The 20,754-nt window shown below is 34.8% G+C and overlaps 1 protein-coding gene across 1 annotated transcript in view; it reads left to right on the plus strand.

The window, feature by feature from the left end:
* The window catches only part of EYS (eyes shut homolog), a 702,047-nt gene that overhangs the window by 447,981 nt on the left and 233,312 nt on the right, over positions 1 to 20,754 (plus strand). Inside the window, 1 exon segment of the mRNA XM_031057597.1 lies at positions 14,113 to 14,263. Within this exon segment, the coding sequence (XP_030913457.1) occupies positions 14,113 to 14,263 (151 nt within the window).

Below are 20,754 nucleotides of genomic sequence, written 5' to 3' on the forward strand. Positions count from 1 at the left end.
GTTACAGAGCAATTAATAATTAATCATTCTACTCACTTTAGAAGAATGGAAATAGTTCTGGAAATAGTTGTTTTAAGATGACATTCTGCAGATGACACCAAGTTGTGTGTGGGTGTTGGTTCACTGGAGGGCAAGAAAGCTCTGCAGAAGGATCTGGGCAGACTGAATCAATGGGTCAAGGCCAATTGTGTGAGGCTTATGAGAAGTGGCTGAGGGGGCTGGGGCTGTTTGGCTGGGAGAAGAAGAGGCTGAAAGGAGACATAGCCCCCCTACAACTCCATGAAAGGAGGCTATAGTGAGGTGGGGGTCAATCTCTTCTCTCGACTAACAAGAAATCAGACAAGAGGAAATGGCCTCAAGTTGCACCAGGGGAGGTTTAGGTTGGATATTGGAAAAAAATCTTCACAGAAACAGTTGTAAAACACTGAAAGAGGCTGTATAGGGAAGTGGCTGAGTCACCATCACTGGAGATATATAAAAATCATGTAGACATGGCAGTTAGAACTGGGGTTTAGTGTTGGATGGACTTGGCAGTGCTGGTTTAACAGTTGAACTTGATGGCTTTAAATATCTGTTCCAACCTAAACAACTCTGATTCTATGATTCTAAGATTCAAAATATTAGTGATGTAGATGTCAGAAAGATTTGGAGTTGCTTCTCACTGTCATCTCATGCATTTTCACATGTGCTTGAATTAATTATAAAGTATATATCCTGTATATATATGCTTTACATTTTTTCCTATATTGACAATTAAATAGATATTGTTGACAGTTAAGTTTGATAGAGTCAGTCTTGAAATATGAGTTAATTCTTTTATAAAGTTAACATTTCATTTAATCAACTGCAGTGTAATACAGCATAAAATAACTTTGGTGAAAAATTTCTGTAACTTATTCAGCAACTTTCTAGAGGCTTGCAAATATTTAATCTTCTTAGAACTGATTTTCAGTGAGATAAATATGTTAAGTTTTGAACAATGCTATCTGGGAAACTGGTGAAGTTAAATGGGAATGTAGGAGATACTGCATATTGTAACATAGCGGGTATGCACATGGGATTTTCTTTGTTGTGCATATGTTAAGCATTATGAACAGATATTGTGGATAATAACAATAATTTTTTTAAAAGAAAATGCTAATTCTAATTATTTAATGTTATCTTAATTTTTTGGAGCTCTTTTGATGTAGTCCTGTGATGGAAAGGATTTTGTCTTTTCAATTAAGAAAAAGCAGTGCATTTCAGTTACTGAAGATAAGCCATCTTCAAAGAGTGTGATGCCTCTACAATATCATATTAAATGAAAGTAGACTTAAAAGTAGTGGCTGCTGTTAAATACAAGTTTAAGTACAGTGAAAATTAGATAGTGATAGTATCTCCCTTTTCTCCTTACAGGAGAACATTTTACTGCTTCCTTTATCCCACAGAAATAATTCCTCACAAAAATAAAATAAATTACACACTATCTAGTGTTTGCAAAAAATGTGCATATTTCTGTCAAACAATGTCTTTTATCAAGTTCTCATGGTTCATCATGATATTCATGCTGAAAGAAAAGTACCAGCATTGCTGAAGTACATTTTTCCTGATGATGGAATATTGTGACTACAAATACTGTAATAATTTAATAAATTTGGTACAATGTAAGGACTGTATTTGCTTCAAAATCTGGGATATTGTGGATAATTTGGGTTAGAATGTAACTTTTTGCATCAGATTGGTCTAATTTGTGGCATTGGCTGCTAAAACCAATGTTGCCGAGGTTTGCGTCAGAGCGGTGCCTGAAAGTTCCATTTCATGTGTAAACTACTGTGGTTGTGTACTAAGCCTGTTAATGAAGCTTTATTGCAGCTGTTTCACTCGCATTTCTGACTATTGTTTTGGTTTTCTTAAAGAGTGTTACCAGGGAAGTGAGTGAGCTACAGTGCAAAATGGATATGGCAATATCCCACAGGGATTGGATTACTGCAGGATATCGTGAAGAGAAAAAATGTTAGACTCAAGCACTGGAAGGTTTACACGTTTGGTTTTATAGTGAAGATACGGTTTTCTTACAGGCAATGCTGGGGATGTTAGACCACAATCTTCTCATTCTAGCCTTCATAAAACTGCCTCCATTAACTGCTTTTAGCTTTTTCTTCTTCAATCTTTGTCATCAAAACAAGTTGATAAAATAATATGTATTGCAGAAACAAACCAAACTGCAGCAGCAATATTAGAAATTTGCCTTTTCTTGCCCCAGTATTCTCCATTTCAGTACAGATACAAATAGTTTCCTCAGTTATGAAAAAAGTATTTTTTATAATTGAGGTCTCAGATTATAATTGTCAATTGCTTTAGCAAATTTGTCCATTTATAAATTGATTATGCAATAGATGTCATGAATACAACTTCATTCTTTAATATGAGTTTATCATATTTGAATTTTTTTAATTGTCCGAGATCATTAGGATTATAATCTGGTGTTGTGCTCCATTGGAAACTGACTGTAAAATCTGGCAATTGCTTTTCAAAGAGTGTTTTATTCCTCTACTTTAACTCCTATTGTTTTTAATTTGAGTTTTGCACAAGTAACCTATAGGACTTTTACTGATTGATTGTCTTGCTTTTGAGATGTAAAAGTTTTCTGATTCCTCTAGTCAGAAAAAGATCTTTATAATCATGCCAAAATGCAACATATGCTCATTCAGGAACTTTTATATTGCTTGGTTTTGACAGTTTTTTATGAGGGTCTGAGATAATCCATATGGTGCTAAGTATCCTGTATTTATTATCCTTCACAACATGCTACAAACCTCATATTTTCCCTAGGGCTTTTAGGCAGGTAAGATAGGCATATGATAGATAAAGTGGGTAGCAAATCCTGCAGATGCTTCTCTGGGGTTTTTTGGTTTTTTTTTTTTTTTATTCTTTTTATTTCACTTTTATTGTAGATTCCTATTTTTATTTTATCACAAAGGTGCAGAATTTTGACCTTCATTTTTTAGCATGACAGCATGTGGGTGAAGAAGTCACTCATCTGTTGTTTCATGTACCATGTAAATGTCATATACTTATTGAAAACATGCTTAATGGTCCATATCCTCAAGAAGCAGTATAAGTCAAAAGATATTATTACCAATTGCTGCTGTTTAGTTAGAGAGCTGTATTCAATATTTATGAAATGCAGTGAGAAATATATTCTTGATATAAAATAGCTTCAGGGTCTTTTAATTTTCTTCTCGTCTCTCAAGAAAGCTGTCAGTGGACTTGCATCAGCTGCAAGAAGTTTAAGTACTTGGATCCAGCAGGGTTTAGCCTGTTTTGTATTTGTTACCAATACAAAAGATTTAGGAAGTTGCTGGACCTCTAAACTGGCCATTGACAGGGTCCTCACAAACATACTTCTTAGCCACGATTGTGTTGGTCTTTTTTTTCAGTCCCTCCTAAACTGCCTAGTGTAAAACTAGGGGTGAATGAAATATATGTGCTGACTTATCTAATAATTTCTAATTTTTATATGGTCTGAAACTTCTCCCAGATCAGTGAAACTTACTTGGATAAAGTACAGGTTTTATACTTAGTTCAATTTATTTATGATGTATTAACACTGGTAATAAAATTACATTTGTATTTTCTTAAATTCACTGTATGTTAAATCCTTAGTAGGTTATATCTGCTACTTAATGTCCAATATACATTGCAGAGATGCCAAGTCACTGAAAACAAACAGGTTTGAGAATATAGTGTAGAAATGCAGGCATTTTCATTTAATATGGAATGAAAATAATTAAAACATTGGAAATATTGATACTGATGTCAAGAACTGGATTGGTAAAGTGGAAAATAGGAATAAGTTGATCATGAAGTGTGAAGAAAATTGAAAGGATTCTTTATTCATTTTGATTTGGGGATTTTGGACAAAGATAAAGGAATTTAACGTTTAATAGATATGGTAACTATCACACAGATGAACAGGAAAAATGAACAGTATCCCCAAAAAGGGTATTATTAAATCCTTGTGAAAGGAAAGAGATATTAATTTTGTAACAGCGTAGGTTGACTATTGGCACAAGTAACTCAAAAGGTGGACAACTAATTTCTGGGGGCTGAAGATTTGTTACACAATGACACTATTACTGCCTGCTAGCAGAGCATAACACTGCCACAGAAATGGTTATGCTGGATTGAAGCAACAGAATCAAAGGAGATTCTGATTTATGAAACTAAAGCCAAATAAGAATCAGAAAACACTAAACAGAGGAAAAATTCTGAAATCTTTCCAGTCAGAACATACGTGTTTTCCAGTTCATTCTGCTAATGTGCACAGTATATTTAGAGAGAGTTAATTTGATTTTAGTCCTTTCACAGATTAGTAGAGGAAGAACCAAGCCAATAATATTCCCTCCTGTGACTATTTTTTTTTTATTTTACTATATCTCATAAATAGTTCATAACTTAAATGTTCTTTAATGTATCTTTCTATTTGGGAGCTGGGGTTGTTCAGCTGGAAGAAAAGGAGGTTCAGGAGACACCATGTTGCTGTCTATAAATACCTGGAAGGAGGTTCTAGCCAAGTGGAGGTCAGTACCTTCTCACAGGAAACAAGATGAGACAAAATGGCCTCAAGTTGCACAAGGGGAAGTTTAGGTTGGATATTAGGAAAAATTTCTTCACAGTATTGGTTGTTAAGCATTGGAAAAGGCTGTCCAAAGAAGTGTGACCTTAACTGGAAGTATTTTTTTTAAATTTAGGGATTGCAGTTAGGGGCCTGGTTTAGTGATGAACTTTGCAATATTAGGTTAATGGTTTGACTGGTAACCTTAGAGGTCTTTTCCAACCTTAATTATTGTTTTAATCTGTGATAGTTCTCTCTTTTTAATGACTTAAAGCACTGTGGAAATAATGACTCTGTAGGTGCTAGAGAGCAATAACAGCATCTCACAAAAAAACACAGATAAGAAAACTGATCCATACAAAGGTTGATCCATACACAGCTTGAATAGTAGAATGCATTTATTATATCTGCTGCTGAACAATTATTAAGGAAAGAGACCATCCATGAATCTATATTTACCCAGTTTCCTCTGTGAATAAGCATAGATTTCTGTAGCTGAAGATCATTTTTGTGCACAAATACCTGAAATAAGTTTCAAGTACAGTGTATCACTGCAATCATATTCTATTAATCCTAGATCTTTTTAAAATACCAGTTAGGCTGAACTGTTTTTTTTAAGAGAACATCTTAAGCTTCAATAGTAGAACTACTGTACTGCAACAACACTAATGGTTCTACTGTTCTTTGAAGCGTCTTTATTGTGAAAAACAAAAGTATATTTTTATTTTTGATTCAGAATTTTTTTTAATATTAGAAATTGCCTTTCTTTGTCTATCTTTATCACAAAAAGCAAAGAAACAACTTGCCTCTCTTACTGACTGCTGCATATCACCAAGTGTCATATCTGTTAGAGATATTGTCTAAACAATTTATGTATTTGCTGGAGGCTTTTCCTCAGGACCTGTCTTTAGCTGGTTGTCTGTTTAAGAGTATTTAAATCCCTTTCTATCCCATGTGATCTATACAGTAGTTCGTAACTCTATTGTTCACATTATTAATTTCACAGAACATTCAAAATTTTCTTACCAGAATAATTCAAATTTCTGTTTTTAAAATAAGTAATAATATTATCAGCTGACTTTTTAAATATATTATAAATATTTTTCCCTTATAAAAAGTAACTGAATGTACCAGTATCCTATTTCTGAATGGATTTTGGTTTTAGGAAAGCAGACATAATATATATAATGCACACAATCTAGTATTTCCTTTTATACACTTAAATGCACTGAGAACTTTGATTTTGTAATAAAAAAAAAACAATTTTGTGATTTTAAGAACTCAGGTTTTCACATATGATATCAATGTATTTTATACAATATATGCATATTAATAAGGAGTAAATATACTACCTACCACAAAGGAAACTTAGTGGAGAAAAAAACCCATAGGTTTTAAAAAATATTTTATAAAACTTCTTTTTCTCACTATGGATGAAAGTATATTGTGATTTAAACATAGCAGCATAAAGTAAGATAAGCTACCATTTTTATCTAAGTTAAAATTTCTAAAATTTCTTGGGTTTAAATTTTCAGGCCAGAAGAGACCATTATTTGACCACGAAGAGACCACTAGTTTGACCACTTCTATATTTGAAATTATCAATATTTTGTTTGAAGTCTATGAAAAATGTAGACTTCATTTAAATCAAGCCCTACTATTAAATATTTTCCTAAGATACACTTTACTGTGGTCACCTCTTCCTAATCCCACAGCATTGCTGGGTGGTTTATGTATACAGATCATTCTGTCTGGCAAACGCCAGCCAGTATTTCAGTAAAAAGCTGAAAATAAAAGGTGGGTAAAAATTCCCTTCTGACCCTGCTAACCCGATGTCTCAGGTATTGAGGTAATGCTCAGGACTGAGCCAGCAGTGCAGACATATAAAAGGTGTAATTCACTCTCACCTCAAAGATATTTTTGTCTGCTATATGCCCTTTTGCCACTCTGTTATTTGAGACATGTCCAGAAAATGGAGAAATGAAAATAATTAGATGGCTCTGTAGTGGGAGAAAAATGCTGATAGGCACTGCACGTTGCATCCAGAAACCTGAAGACATACTTTTTTTTTTAAAGTCATTGTACTGCAGCAGATATGAGGCAGCATGAATATTTGAAAGATGATGCAAGCAATCCTTTTCTCCTCTGAATAGAGCAGGATATGCAAAGAGCAGTACAGGCAGTGTAGCAGCCTTGTTTACTGAGACAGTGCCGTGTGAATTCTGTACACTGTAGCTCCTACGTAGCAAGAAGGAAGCTGGCTTTCTACTTTATCCCACATGAATCCCTTTCAGTCAGAGTTATCTGGAGGCAGGGAGACTGCACCTCTTCTGAAAGCAAATAAGCTTTTTTTTCCTCTGAAGGGCAGGATGGAGCTTGTAGAGAGTCTGCAGCAACAGTGCAGACAGAAAATCCTGAAAAAAAAGAAGACGAAGGAGAAACAAAAAAATGAGATTTTGTTTAGGACCAATTATATCTAGTAGAAAATTTATTTCAAGTTAGAGAGTAAATTTGCTTTCAAGGATTTTATTTAATCATACATTAAGCTACATTTTCATTATTAAAAAAATAATCTTTTAAGAATTTAGTTAGCTTATGTGCTGAATAAAGTCTATCCTTAAAGAGGGGGCTCATGACTTTTTGGATAAGTTACTCCAACAAAAGGGAAACAATTCAGAATGCCTGAATGTTAAAGGGACACTTTTGACCTCAAAAGTCTTGGTAGTTTTTTCCATGTTTAAACCACTTTATTCTTCTTCTTTCCTTGTTTGCCTGCTGACCCATGTTTCCAGGGCACATGTAGGGTCCTTTGCCTAAGGTGCCATTCAAACCACACCTGTAGCTATATAAGGTGCCAGTGAGACTATCCATATCTACTGCATATGGTGGAGCCCACAGCCCTCCACTAACTTCAGAGTTTCTTTAAAATGTTAGCTTGAAGTTTGTCTTCTTAAAATTATCAATTTAACTTTGTTTCAGAAACAATTTATGACAGCTATCAATCATGGGGTTATAGTGCTGCTGCTACAGGATGATATTCCTTTTGAACCGGTTAGGAAAGATCTTGGTCCTGCATTGCCAGACATGGCAGAATACCTTTTGCTATTCTAAAGTCACTACAGCAATTACTTTATTCATTCAGCAAGAGCTAAGATTCCACAGAGAAAGGAATAGTGGAAATGGATAAAACCTAGAAATTATTTCAGAGAAACTGGGCATTAATATTTTTTGTATCTTGCATTTAGTTTCCATAAATTAAGAATAGTGAAAGTAGACTTTCTGCTTACATATCTGTCTGAGTACAGGAAAAAAACCCTACCTTGCACTGATCAAGTCTTCTACTAAAAAAATGTTTAAAACTTATGGGACTTTTTTTCAACTGAGTAATTTTATTTTATTTTGCATCAATGCAATGTTAAAAAAAATCTTAATTGAAATCAAAACTCATTATGAAATGGAAATTTAAGATGTTGCACATATTTTTTAGTTTTCCAGGCTGGCTATTTTTCACAAACTTCTTATGAATCAACAGAGAATAAGCAACTGCCTTTTCCTTGTAATATCATTGAATGCAATGGACTTAATTATACTAAATTGATCCTAATAACAGTTAATAGTGATTTCATACCACCAATTAGTTTGATACAAGCTGTTGTTTTACAGCCTCTTGAAAATAAAAGCTTATTTAGTCATGCTACATCTTGTGTATAAATCACATTCTACATATTCTCAGAACTCTACCTTAAAGCACACATTCATTAAAATTTAGAATCACGCGAGTGACAATTCTGTCGTGTATTGTGAAATTTTCTTCCTCAGGTTGTTTAATTTAAAAAAATGCTAGAAATGTTTCTGTCATAGCTACTTTCTTTTGCTTTGGATCTCAAAAGAGATCATTAGTGTCACTTATAAGAATTACAGTTTTCTGCATTATCTTCTGGAGCAGCTTATTGCAGGGGCAGAAACATAAAACCAGTAAAATAGGACTCTAATAACAGGCCAGTAGCAATACATCAGGCTTTGTTCTGTATTATTTTCTATGGAACATCAGAAGGTACTTATGGATACTAAAAGTGGGTTCAGTGTTCTGTGGCTGCTTTGGCCACGTGTCGTAGGCATAGAACTTGTATTAAGGAGAGCACAGATACGGTATAGAGATCAGAAATAACATTGGCCAGCAGAGTTGATATAAATATCAATTCTCACAATGTAACTATTTGTTTTATTGTAAACAGTCTGTAAGATTCACTTAAAATTACAGTGTTCCAAGTCTAAATCCAACTCTAAACTTCCTGCTCTCTGAATACTTAAATACAGTGCTCTCATTTGAGCCAAGATTTTCCCTAAGTGATACATCTGCCTCAACTTTACGTAAGTGCATAGTTTTCTAAGTTTAATTTCTAAGTAGTATCTATGGTTGGTATGATGTGAGCAGAAAGAAACCAGAAGCAGGAAACTGAAAAGACAGAAAGGGCCAGAGGCATAGATAGTTGTTTTTTTCTTTAGCTATAGCTAAAGTAGTAAATTACACTAAAATCTGGAGGCTGGTCTTTGAACTGAGACCAACTAGCAGGTCTGAGGTCATGTCTATAAAAATTTTTATGGTAAAATAGTTTGGTCAGGTGAGTTTGAAATGATTCCTGAATTGCACTAACCAGTGAATTTTGTAAGTTTCAGAATTGAAGATTATGTGTAACTTCCATAGTAACTGTAACAGAAACAGTGATGACTTTGTAAAAATATGGATGATTCCATGTCAGGATTTGAACTCAAGTTGTGGACTTTAGCGTAGTAGTGTAAGTGTAATTTCTGTGAAAAGAAAAGGGGGTACTATATTTATTTATTTATTAGAATATGAAACAAAGTTAATTTCCTTCCTTTGTTGTATTATTAGAGAAATTTGCATCATTAGTTTCATTGTTCTTATTTATTTAGTTAAATCACAGTTAAATGTAAGACTGGACCAATAACTCAGCTTCAGGCTCAGGAAATGTGCTATCAGAGAAATGAGAATAAATAGATGTTGACTAATGGGTGTGACAGTGGTCACAAGGGTTCTTGATTGAGGAAAGAGACGAGAATGTTGACTCCATGTTCAGAAGGCTTGATTTATTATTTTATGATATATATATATTACATTATAACTACACTAAAAAGAAAAAGAGGAAAAGGTTTCATCTCAGAAAGCTAGCTAAGCTAAGAATAGAATAGAAAGAATGATAACAAAAGCAGCTGGCTCTGACCGAGAGAGAGAGCCAGCTCTGCCGTGACTGGTCAATGAATCAAAACATCCACACGAGACCAACCACAGATCCACCTGTTGCATTCCACAGCAGCAGACAATCGCTGTTTACATCTTGTCTCTGAGGCCTCAGCTCCTCAGAAGGGAAAAAATCCTAACAAAGGATTTTTAGTGAAAAGGATGTCTGCGACAAATGGGTTTATCTACAACATGGAAATGTGTGTTACCTGGTGTCTCAGTAGGGCAAAGTCAGTACAACAGATGAGAGCATTGTAAAATTATGCATTTTACTGCAGAGTGAAAATGTAATGACTGTGAGTGAACTGATATATATTCTATCTAGATAAATCTACTGCAGGTAATAAGAGATTCTGCCCTATTCTGTAACTGTTATTAGTATGGAATTTCTGGGGTTTTCTCTGCTGAAGGAAGGTGTCTTAGGTTTGTAGAATTGTACAGTATTTTGGGCTAAAAAGGGCTTCAGGAAGTCTTTAGCCCAACCTCCTGCTCAAAGCAGGGCCAGCCAAGGTCAGAACAGGTTGCTCAGTGCTTTATTCATTCAGACCTTGTAAACCTCCAACAATGAAACCTGCAAAACTTTCGGAGTAGAGCGGTCCAGTTGATCAATCCCTAAAGTTGCCTCAAACACCTTTGAAAAGCTGTAAAGATTTCAAAACCAGTGCTAGGTAAAAATTGATGCAACCTTTTAAGTGTGACTTAAGAAAAAGTTTCTCTTGATTGTAGTGACAGTAGGTTTATTGTTTTGTCAAAATTTTACAAAAATAATTATTCTACTGCAAGGAACAGTTTGTGTATGAAACCAGGAAATGTAAACCTCCACTATTGAGTGAAAAACAAGTTGTCTTTTTTTAAGCTAATAAATCTATAAATAATAACTAAGTATAATTAAAGTGAAATATGTTCTCAGCTTCATTTAAAAAAATTGTCTTCAATACAATTGGGGAATTAGGGGTTGTTTTATGATATGTTATAATAAAACTTCTTTACTTCTGGTGGTTCACAGCTCATGTTTGGTATAGGTGCTTTAAATATCTTGTTGCTTTTGTATAATAGACAGAATGCTAATATTACAACCTAAACAATTCAATGTTATTAGTGAATTATTTATTGCTGTTTAGCATGGCCACATTCAAGTGAAATTTTTAGAGACAGGTGAAAGTTTCAATCTTGTTTCTAGAACAAAAGATTTTCCTTTTCTATCAGAAAAAAGGTAAAAGAATTTTTATTCCCAGCAAGGCTGCATAGCATGACTGACAAAATACTTTTTCCGAACATCCCCCTTTCCCTCCTCCTTTTCTACCATTAGTTTTTGTTATTTTTTTTTATGATAATCCTAAAAATGTCTTTTAATCATCACTGAAAATGTTAGAAGGTAAAGACATTATGTAAAAGGACTTGGATTTCATACAGACATTGCCATGTTTAGGGACTGTTATATCAATAGTTATCAAATTATTGTCTGACCTTTCCATCGTTCCAACCTGCGAGGCATTGAGCAGTGGGTTTAGTACTGTTTAGACAGAATTCATCTTCAGGTTATAATTAATAGGCCAGTATTTAATCACCACATTTGTGTGATTCCAAATGAGGAAACTGTGAACTATTACTGCTGGCTTGGACTGAGGCACAATTACTGGTAGCTTACCCAGCAAAAGTGCTTGAGAGTTGCTGTATGCATTTCCACATTTATAATTATGCAAAAAGCCCTCTCGTCTTACTTGACCTTTAAAGCACCCAATGTGCTGATTGTCGAAAAAGTATTTTAAAAGCCTGATGGAAATTTCATAGAGTGCATATGTGACCCAGTGATTGTATCATCAGCAAATGCTAAACAATGGTTTAAAGTCATTATTCTAATTTGGCCAGACCCTGCTAGATTCAATCAAACACAATCAGAGGTGCATGGCTGACATTCTAACAAGCTTAGGGCAAAGGCAGCTCTGCTTTGAATTGCATTAACTTGTTTTCTGAAACCAAATACTGGGAATTATTTTCAAAATATTCTTTTAATATATGCACACAAAAATACTTTCACATATCAATCATATAAGCTATTAAGGCCAAGCTAAATAATATGTCTAAAGCTAATGTGGGAAGAACAACATCAATTATGGTGTTTGTGTGATAGAAGTACATACATGGTCATGTAACTAGTTACACTGTTAATATCTGAAAACATGTAGAAGAAATAGTTATTTCTATAATATAATATTTCTATAACATAATATAAATTAAGAGAAAAACAAAAGTTGTTTGAGCAGCTGTACTTCACTTAGCACATCAGTCAAAAGGTTAAAAGGAAAAGCCTGGCAGTTCCTCCCTGAATCTCTTCCACTCCATCTTAAAAATTGCACTGCATTAAAACAAGTCTGGCTTTAAATATTTCTGAAATATTGCTATATTTTTATTATGTTTTTATTCATGATTACAGTATCATTTTATCAGGAAAAGAAGTAATTTTAGATATTTACAAATTCTTTTTTTTTGTTTGTTTGAAATCTCACTGCCACTCTTTTCTGTAGAATGATATATCCAAGATGTCATACTGGGTTCAAACAGCAGCAAAAATTTCTTGACCATTGCAAATAGAGCTACAGAGAATGATTGTGGCAGTTACATTATCAGCAAACTCCCTTTGTAAGTCATTAATGAAAATGGTGTGTTACAGAACCTTGTATGTGTTCTTAGACATACAGCCATCGTATAATATCCAAAAACATGGTAGGAAAAACATTTCTTTCCTTGGTTCTAGATACATTTGGGTCCTTTTTTGCATTCATGTTAGCTATTATCAAGTTCAAAAAAATTTGAGGGGAGAACAAAAAATCCCCTGAATCAATCCATTAAGACACTAGTTTTCAGTCCACAGAATCAAAACCCCAATTTATCTTTTTCATTCTTGATTTTAGCAACAAACCAAAATTTTTTATTCTTCACCTGAAGTTATTTGCCCTAGGATGGAGAGGCCATGTTACATACACAAATATTTATAGGCCTTTCTGTAATTATGTATCACCATGTTTGCATATTGTTCTGAAAGTATCTCAGAACAGAATTACATGGAAAACATAGAGAACTGTTTGCAAATGTTACTAATGTTAGCTCCCCACGATGTCTGCTAAAACACATAGACAACTTTATGAAATTACATGTGAGAATCCATATATTACCATATGACAGAATATAATTAAGAAAGCTTTTATTGCTCTTTTTTGTAAGAAATTTCAAATTTTGTTTTGCATTGTCAGAAATAAACTGAATTCATACAATACCTACTGCATCCTACCCAAATTGCTTTTATAGAGCTGTGAGTTGTTGGTTTGTGATTTTGGTGGGGTTTTTTGTTTGGTTTTTTTAGGGGCTTTTTGTATGTGCTATTTTCACATAGATTTTTTTGTGGCACCCATATTACAAAGACGCTTGGATACCTTTAAATATAGAGCTGATAGAACTCTGATTTGTTTCATGTACAGAGAGAAGGATAGGCTAAAAGAAATTCCCCCATGAGAGACTGGTTTAGTTCTGATATTTCCTTATTGTGCTTTCTTACATGAAGATAAAATTATTGCTGCCAGCTGGTTAGTGGAATGCAAATGACCTTTACATCATTTAAAAGAATTGAAAGAAACCAAATTGTTTGCTTGGTACCTTCTGTTTGTTGTTGCCAATTTATGCATGTTGTTATTGGCAACATTTTTAAGAGGGTATGTGAGTGAGGGAGGGAAATGGGAATGTATATATTTTAATTTCAGGGCCTAATATTACTGATTTCAGCTTTAGGAATGATGCTTTTGAAGATAAGTAATACAGATTATTATAGTACCTCTGCACTTTCTAAAATGCAGCTTGTTTTAAATTGCTTTTGTGATTTGTGTGTGTGTGATGAGAAAGAGGGCTATTTAAAATATTTCAGTTCAATTGCTGTATTTTTTGCAAATTAAGAAGTCTTCTTGTTATTATTCAAAATTTTCTAACTCTTTTATTCAGTCATTTATGTGCTTTGGCTTTTTTTAGCAATTAAACTGCCCAGATTTACAATATGGCTTTATTTTAATAGAATTTCAAACCCCAAAGACAAGTCAACTTACAGCTTGTTAAGCAGCTTCTTTTACATTTATAGTTCTATAATACAAAACATCTATTTATTTGATTTTCTTTTCTTGTTGGTTTAGTAACAACCTAATTAATTTGTCAGATAGTAATATTAAACAATATATGGTGGTAAAATGTGCCTATTTCTGAATTTGTGCAGGCAAGGCATGGTACCATGTGAAGCAGAAATGTCAATCCTGAAGTTATCTTCAAATACAAGTATAACTAGAAATTTCTGGTCCAGTTCTTATTGGCTTGAAACAGGATCCATATTTGTTGGTGGTTTGCCTCATCCTTATGCAGCAAAGCAGGTATTTATTATTATTTATTTTTATTTAAAATTTGTATTATTATGTTGAATATGATATAACTGAAGAGATTTAAACCATGCAAAAAATAAAAATTACAACTTTTTCAGAGTTACATATAAGGGACGAATATGGTCCCTTGTAGAGTATTGCCCATGTGTGGGACTTTGGTGAGTGTTTGTCTTGAGTAAGCAGAGTGGAGGAACACATATGATCAAATTTAAAGGAGGCACCTGTTATATGAGGTGCTAGTTCTATGAGGATGTGGAAAGTGTAACTGCAATGGTTTCCAAACCCCAGAGGAGTCTCTGCATCCTGTGCTGGCTCAGACAGGTGTATGTAAAAGTGGACCAGGCAAGAGAAAGCTAACCTATGAAATTGCATTAATGAATGAGAGATAGCACAGGAGCTTGAATTCGTGGGGGTCTGTATACAGCTCAGGTAACCATGTATGCAGAGATAAGCAGTAATGTGCAGTGGGGCTTGTAGAGAGTTAGGGAAGAAGAATACCCACAGAGTCATGCAGAGAGTTGGAGACAAGCAGATCATTACTCAGTTGTTCTTACGGAGGATTTTGGGGTAGAGTAGTCACAATAACAGATACACATCACTTAAGTGATTTCCAATATTTTTTCTTTCAAAGGATGAGTGTAGTTAGCAATTTCTATTCCAGTTTATGACACTCAAACTGCTTCTAACTCATGCTAACACAGATCAAAGCCCTAGGCCCTCTAATTCATTTGAGACTGGCGCCACACACCCAGGGCACACTTAGGCCAGCTTCCAGCATCATGGCCCCTGTGCAACACAGCTCCCAGTGCAGCTGGTTCAGCCTTCTACATCTTGTCAGGTTTGTCTAAGTATGGAATGTACCTCAGCATCTAAGGGGCTATTGTTAGAGCTCTGTACAAATTGTTTAATTAAATTTTTGACTTAAGGTGTTGGTGACCTCACTAGTTACATAGCTCCAAGTTGGTCTCTGACTGTGGCTTATCCAAAGCCAACCCATGCTGCTACCTGGACTATTTAACTCTCTTGTCTCATTCTCAAATGTGCTTCCAGAATGTAAAAATGTTCATCCTTGCATAATAAAGAGTATCTTCGAGTGTTTGTGTTTTCCATGTTGTGAAATAAATTAAACTGTTAGCACTGAGATGGTGCACTGCAAGTCTCATTTATCCAAACAGGGATCTTTGGATTGGTGTCACCCCATAACTGGAGCAAAGTTAGAATGCAGGGGTTTTGTTTCTCCAGTGCACTGTAAAAACTGGGCACATGTAGTCCAGTTTTCATTTTTTAAGCCATACTTTAGGGTAGGCATCACCCTGTGCAATTGATTTAACCTTTTTATTTCTGTTCCATTCTTCAGTAAGTGAAGGTCATCTTATCATGAGGCAAAGAGAGTCGTTTCAAGCACCAGCATGTTTTTGATACTACTACTGTAGTCTAGCATTTCTAGATTGCTTTCACCTTATAATAAATTGCATAGTAATCGATGATGTGACAAGACTGTTGAAATCCAACTTAAAAGTTCCTGTGAATAAGTGCTTTTTAGGTTGTAAAGTATTTCACAAAAAGTGTACTTCTAAGTAGCTCATACTAACATTAAAAGAAGACATCAAGTGGTATTCATAGTTATACAACTTTTCCCTTAATTCAAATGGTCATACACAAACTATACCTTCATCTGGAATATTTTATCCTCAGTTGTATATACAATTTTATTTATTACAAAAATGTATCCATACCAATGAGATGTATAAAAATTATATTTTCAATGTTTAAATTACCTTTCTTCTAGAAGCTAAGAAATTTTTGGAGGATACCTCAAAGAATTTATAGCAAAGGCTTAGAAAAGTTCAATACATTAGTGTATTTTGGAGCAGGTAAACCGGCAATTTGTTTGAGGGATATAGTAATAATGTGTATATGAGAATGAATTTTGAGAAGAAAAATAGCTCTTTACTAGCTAAAGTCCTGATAAAATCCAGAAAAATAAATTTACATTAGGGAAGTTCAAATAGAAATTAAACACAATGGTTTAAATTGCTAAAAATTTTGCCTGCATATGTTGGATTGTCATATCAGCATGAGCTTTCCTTCTTTGAGAATGTTGCAGTTCAATTCTATTCTTAGTGCAGGATTAATAGGTGAGATGTTGTGGTTCATGATTGTTATCTAAATTAGGTAATAGATGTGGGACATGTAAAAGTGCTCAAGCTGGTGATACTTAACCTCTATTAGTACTTGGAAAGCACATGTTCCTATGACTTCCCCAAAAAGGCAAAAATATATCCTCTGCTCTCAGTTGCTTCTCTAGTTTTCCACTGAGCTTTCTTGCAGCTCTCTTTCTGTTTGAGGTTACCTCAGCCTTTATTTCACTTAATTTTCTTTGTATATTTGTGATTTTTGTATTTACTTTGATCTTAGTATCTCATTTTTCTTATTTTTTATGTTTTTCTAGCTTCAGGGAAGTTCAATTTTCCTTGGCTTCCCTGTCAAAGTCTGTAGGGTCCAAGACAAATATAGTCTATAAAGGCTAGGTTTTTTCCCTTTTGTCAGGAAATGGAGAACTGCCTGTCCAAGTACTCTTTATGTGGGCTGTTCAACCCCAGCAGTAGGAAACCACTCCAGAAAGTTTCTTTTCCATCACTTTAGACCCAGGCAGTCAGGCTTCTATTGTAAAATGTTCCTCATCCTTGAAACAGTGTAGGTCTGTTTCTGACCTTCATGCTGCAGTTTGCTTCAACGGAGGTTTCTGCTCCAGCTGAGACTCAGCTTTTTCTGACAAGTGCTCTGATCACTCTTGGAGTCAAGTTTGATAATGACCCTTGTGATATCTGCAGTATTCACCTAATAATACATTGTCTTGTTTTAGCTCCTTCTCTCATAGGACTAGTTCACTCTGCTGTTCGCTCTGGCTGTCCTACCTTCCATTATTGTGGAAGTTGCAGAGAACAGTGACTTCAGACCCGACTTCTTCAGTTTCTGACTAACAGGAGCTTTTAGCTGTCAGTACCAGAAACTGTTGACATGGGAGTCATGTATTACTGGAATTGGCCCCTGTTAAATGATTCATTTCTAGGATAGATTCCTCTGCCTTTCATTTTGATTGAAGTTTGAGATTACCTATAAAGCCCTCGGGGTAAAATATTGTCTCCTCTGATGATTTCCTATACATTTTCCTAATCAGCTCTGAAATGTCCATGCATTCTTTCCACATATTTTTTCTTGTTTTCTGTATGCTTATTATTTGGTATTCCTTAGAGTCAGAGTGCACTTAGCACTCTGTAAGGCAAGGTACAACAATTCTACTGATTTCTCTCATTTCTGCCACAGTCTCTTCAGGAGATCAGAGCCTTACCCTCAAGCAGTGATGCATTTAAAAGAACATCTGGGAAACCAATGTCATAATATTCAGTAGATTTCTTCAGTGTTCAGAAGATCTCAGACCTCCCAGATCTCAGTCCTAGTGCCTGTGATTGATGGTGAGAAACACTAGAGCAGGATAAAGTTATGGACTACTTAACTAAACCAGACATAAAGTACCACAAATTCAGAGAGACACTTATAAGCATGCACCCCTGGCTGATGTTATCACTAGGCCACTTTCCATTCCCACTGAAAGCCTAGAGCAATCAGAGGAAGCCCCTGATGACAGTGGAAAAAGACAAATGTGATGTTATGTTCATCTTAAAAATGGAAGATGGGTAACCATGAGCCAGTGAGGTCAATGGTACCACTATGTTCCTGGTACTAATACAGAAACAAATGAAGGACAAGCACGTCCTTGGGAACCACCAGCACGGATTTACTAAAGGAAGACTCTGCCTGACCAGTATTGCTTACATTCCCTGTTGAGAAAACTGGCTCTCTGGGCAAGGGGAGGGCAGTGGACAATCTTTACTTCATGTCCCAGACTGCTTCACTCCCAACTCTGTCTCCTACCTCTAAGTGGCACAGGAGGATGGAAAATGGGGGTTATAGTCACACCATAACAGTTTGTCTCTGCCGCTTCTTCCTCCTACACATCTACAGTTCTCTTAGCTATCCAGAGGCCAAAGGTGGAAAAAGTATTTGGCTTGGTATGAAGTCTGGAGGATTTGAAGATGTAGGTAGAAATCAAGGTAACAGATATATGCACTGAAACACCTTGAATGAATTCATCCAAGTTCGAGTACTGCAATCTGTTTCATGCACAGCAAGAAATTGGTTTTATGACTGTAAACTGTCCTTTGCAAAATTTAGTGGAGTTATCTGACAGTCTAAGAAGCCATTGATAAGCAGTCAGAAGGAAAGCTAAACTCTAAATAGCTGGCTTGCAGACATCTTGTCCTGTTGCCTCACTACAGTGAATAAAATCCTCTTCAGTTCTGTGCCAGCTTAGCTTATTATTTATTTTTGTATTCTGTCCTATTTCTTTGATAAAGAATATGATGGGAATAGCTCAGACTTGCCACAGGTAAATGGCAAAATAATTTGAACAGTTAAATAGCATCATCTTTTTAAAGCATTGAGGTTTTAAACCTATTTATGATCACTGTTTTTTAAGACATAAAAATCCAAAGGAAGGAAGAGAAACCAAATTACACACAGAAAAAACCCTTTCTGATAAGAAATTGAGAAGAGGTATTGTTTCTGAAATCGCAAGACATGTTTCAGAATAATTATTTTCATGCTAGTTTTAGTATTGTTAATTGTTTACAATAGCTTTTTCTCTGCAGAGAAGATGGGTACACTCAAAGGGAAATTGAATATTGTTTTCAAATATCTACAGCAGTAGCAGTTGATTGCAGTAATACTGTTATTTCTGCTGCTATAATTATTCCAGTAATTTATATTTCTAGACTTAATAGTATTTTAGTATTGAGAATGTGAAATGTCATTATATCTTCATACTCCTTTTCAACTCAAGCCATTCTCTATAATTAAACCTTGCAAGTGTTAAAACAGGGAAGTTTTAGAAGGAAAGGAAGCTTCTGTACCAGGAGAGCAATCTTCTAAATAAAAATAAGTGATTAAGGGGAAGGTGTGCAAATACATATGTGGGCATCAATATGTTACCAATGGGGAAATGGCAACAGATAATTAAGTGATATGCTCAGGATCATAGATCACAGTATGTTAACGTTGAAAGTGAGGTGGAAATCATTATATACCTAAAGACTTAGACACAGTAGTCTAACAGGCTTGTACTTCAAATACAAATGTGTAATACACTATGCATATGTAAGAACACATATTGTTTTTCTGTGAAAAAGAGATAATGTCATATCACAATCATATGTACTGCCCAGTTTTAAGATATTCTCAGGTATATACATATGTAGATAAAAATGTTTTAAACATTTTAATAACCAACTGCTAAAGCATGCAAAGTTACTTTCTTTCTCTTTTAATAATTCACCTACAGAATTCAGTGGCATTGATGAAGAAATGGACAATGTGAAACAGGTGTTACAAAATACAGAATTAGACCCTTAATTTAGAATGATCCAAAAGCAATTTGCTGTATGCTACAGCTGCTGTGCGTCCATAGACTAACACAACAGTAACCCCTCTGTAACTGTCTAGTTAGAAACAGTTTATGATCCATTTCCCGTGCCAGAGCATTGCAAAGCAGTGGGAGAATTTAGTGCAATCTGTGCACAGTGCTTTAGATTTGATTATCTGGCATTCACTTTATCTGATAAATCTTGGGCTCTGACAGCAGCTTTCACGCTGTAATTTATAATAATATAATATGTACATGATTCTTTAGCATCCTGCTACAGTAATCGTTGGATGTGAGCAAATTACAGTGGTCCTGACCCAATTAATGCTCCCTGGGCTGCAGTGTTCAGCCTAAGATTCTGAGGAAGCCAACAAAGGGAAGAACATCCAATCTGTCACAGGATTGCAAGGCATGCTAGACTTTTCCATGGCTGCAACTGTTTGCTATAGTGGTGTAAGCAAGAATGGGGAGTTTGAAATCTTAGAGGAGCAGTTCTTGAATGTCCATACATTTCCTGTTGTTCCACAGCATATCTGAAATTTCCATATTTAACTATTAAAAATATTATGTTAAATAATTTTTAGGCAGAGTGGTTATAGATTTTTTGGTTTTGTTTTTTTTTTTTATTAGATCATAAGTCTGCCTAGGATTTTTCCAAATAATATTTCATCTTTTATATAATTTAAAGAATTATCTGATCCATCGGTTTAGGATCTAGCTCATGATAGACTAAGAGAAAACCAGTTGCCAAGCATTAGTCTTCCTTCTAGATATAGTGAAATATAGGTGTTCAGTTTGTAGTAGCTATGCAGTAGAGTTTAAGATTCTGCTGTGGTACAGAAAATGAAAATTAACATTGTTGACTCTTTTATCCAGAATCTCATTGTGGTTTTAGAGCTACATTTCTGAAATTGTGAGTTGTTCCTGTTTGCATCAATTCCAGAATCTTTATTTTTCAAAAAATGGGATGAAATTTTTTGTCCTTATATTTATGCCTCTG

This window comes from Geospiza fortis, unplaced genomic scaffold, assembly GCF_000277835.1.
Source record: "Geospiza fortis unplaced genomic scaffold, GeoFor_1.0 scaffold264, whole genome shotgun sequence".
NCBI lineage: Eukaryota > Metazoa > Chordata > Aves > Passeriformes > Thraupidae > Geospiza > Geospiza fortis.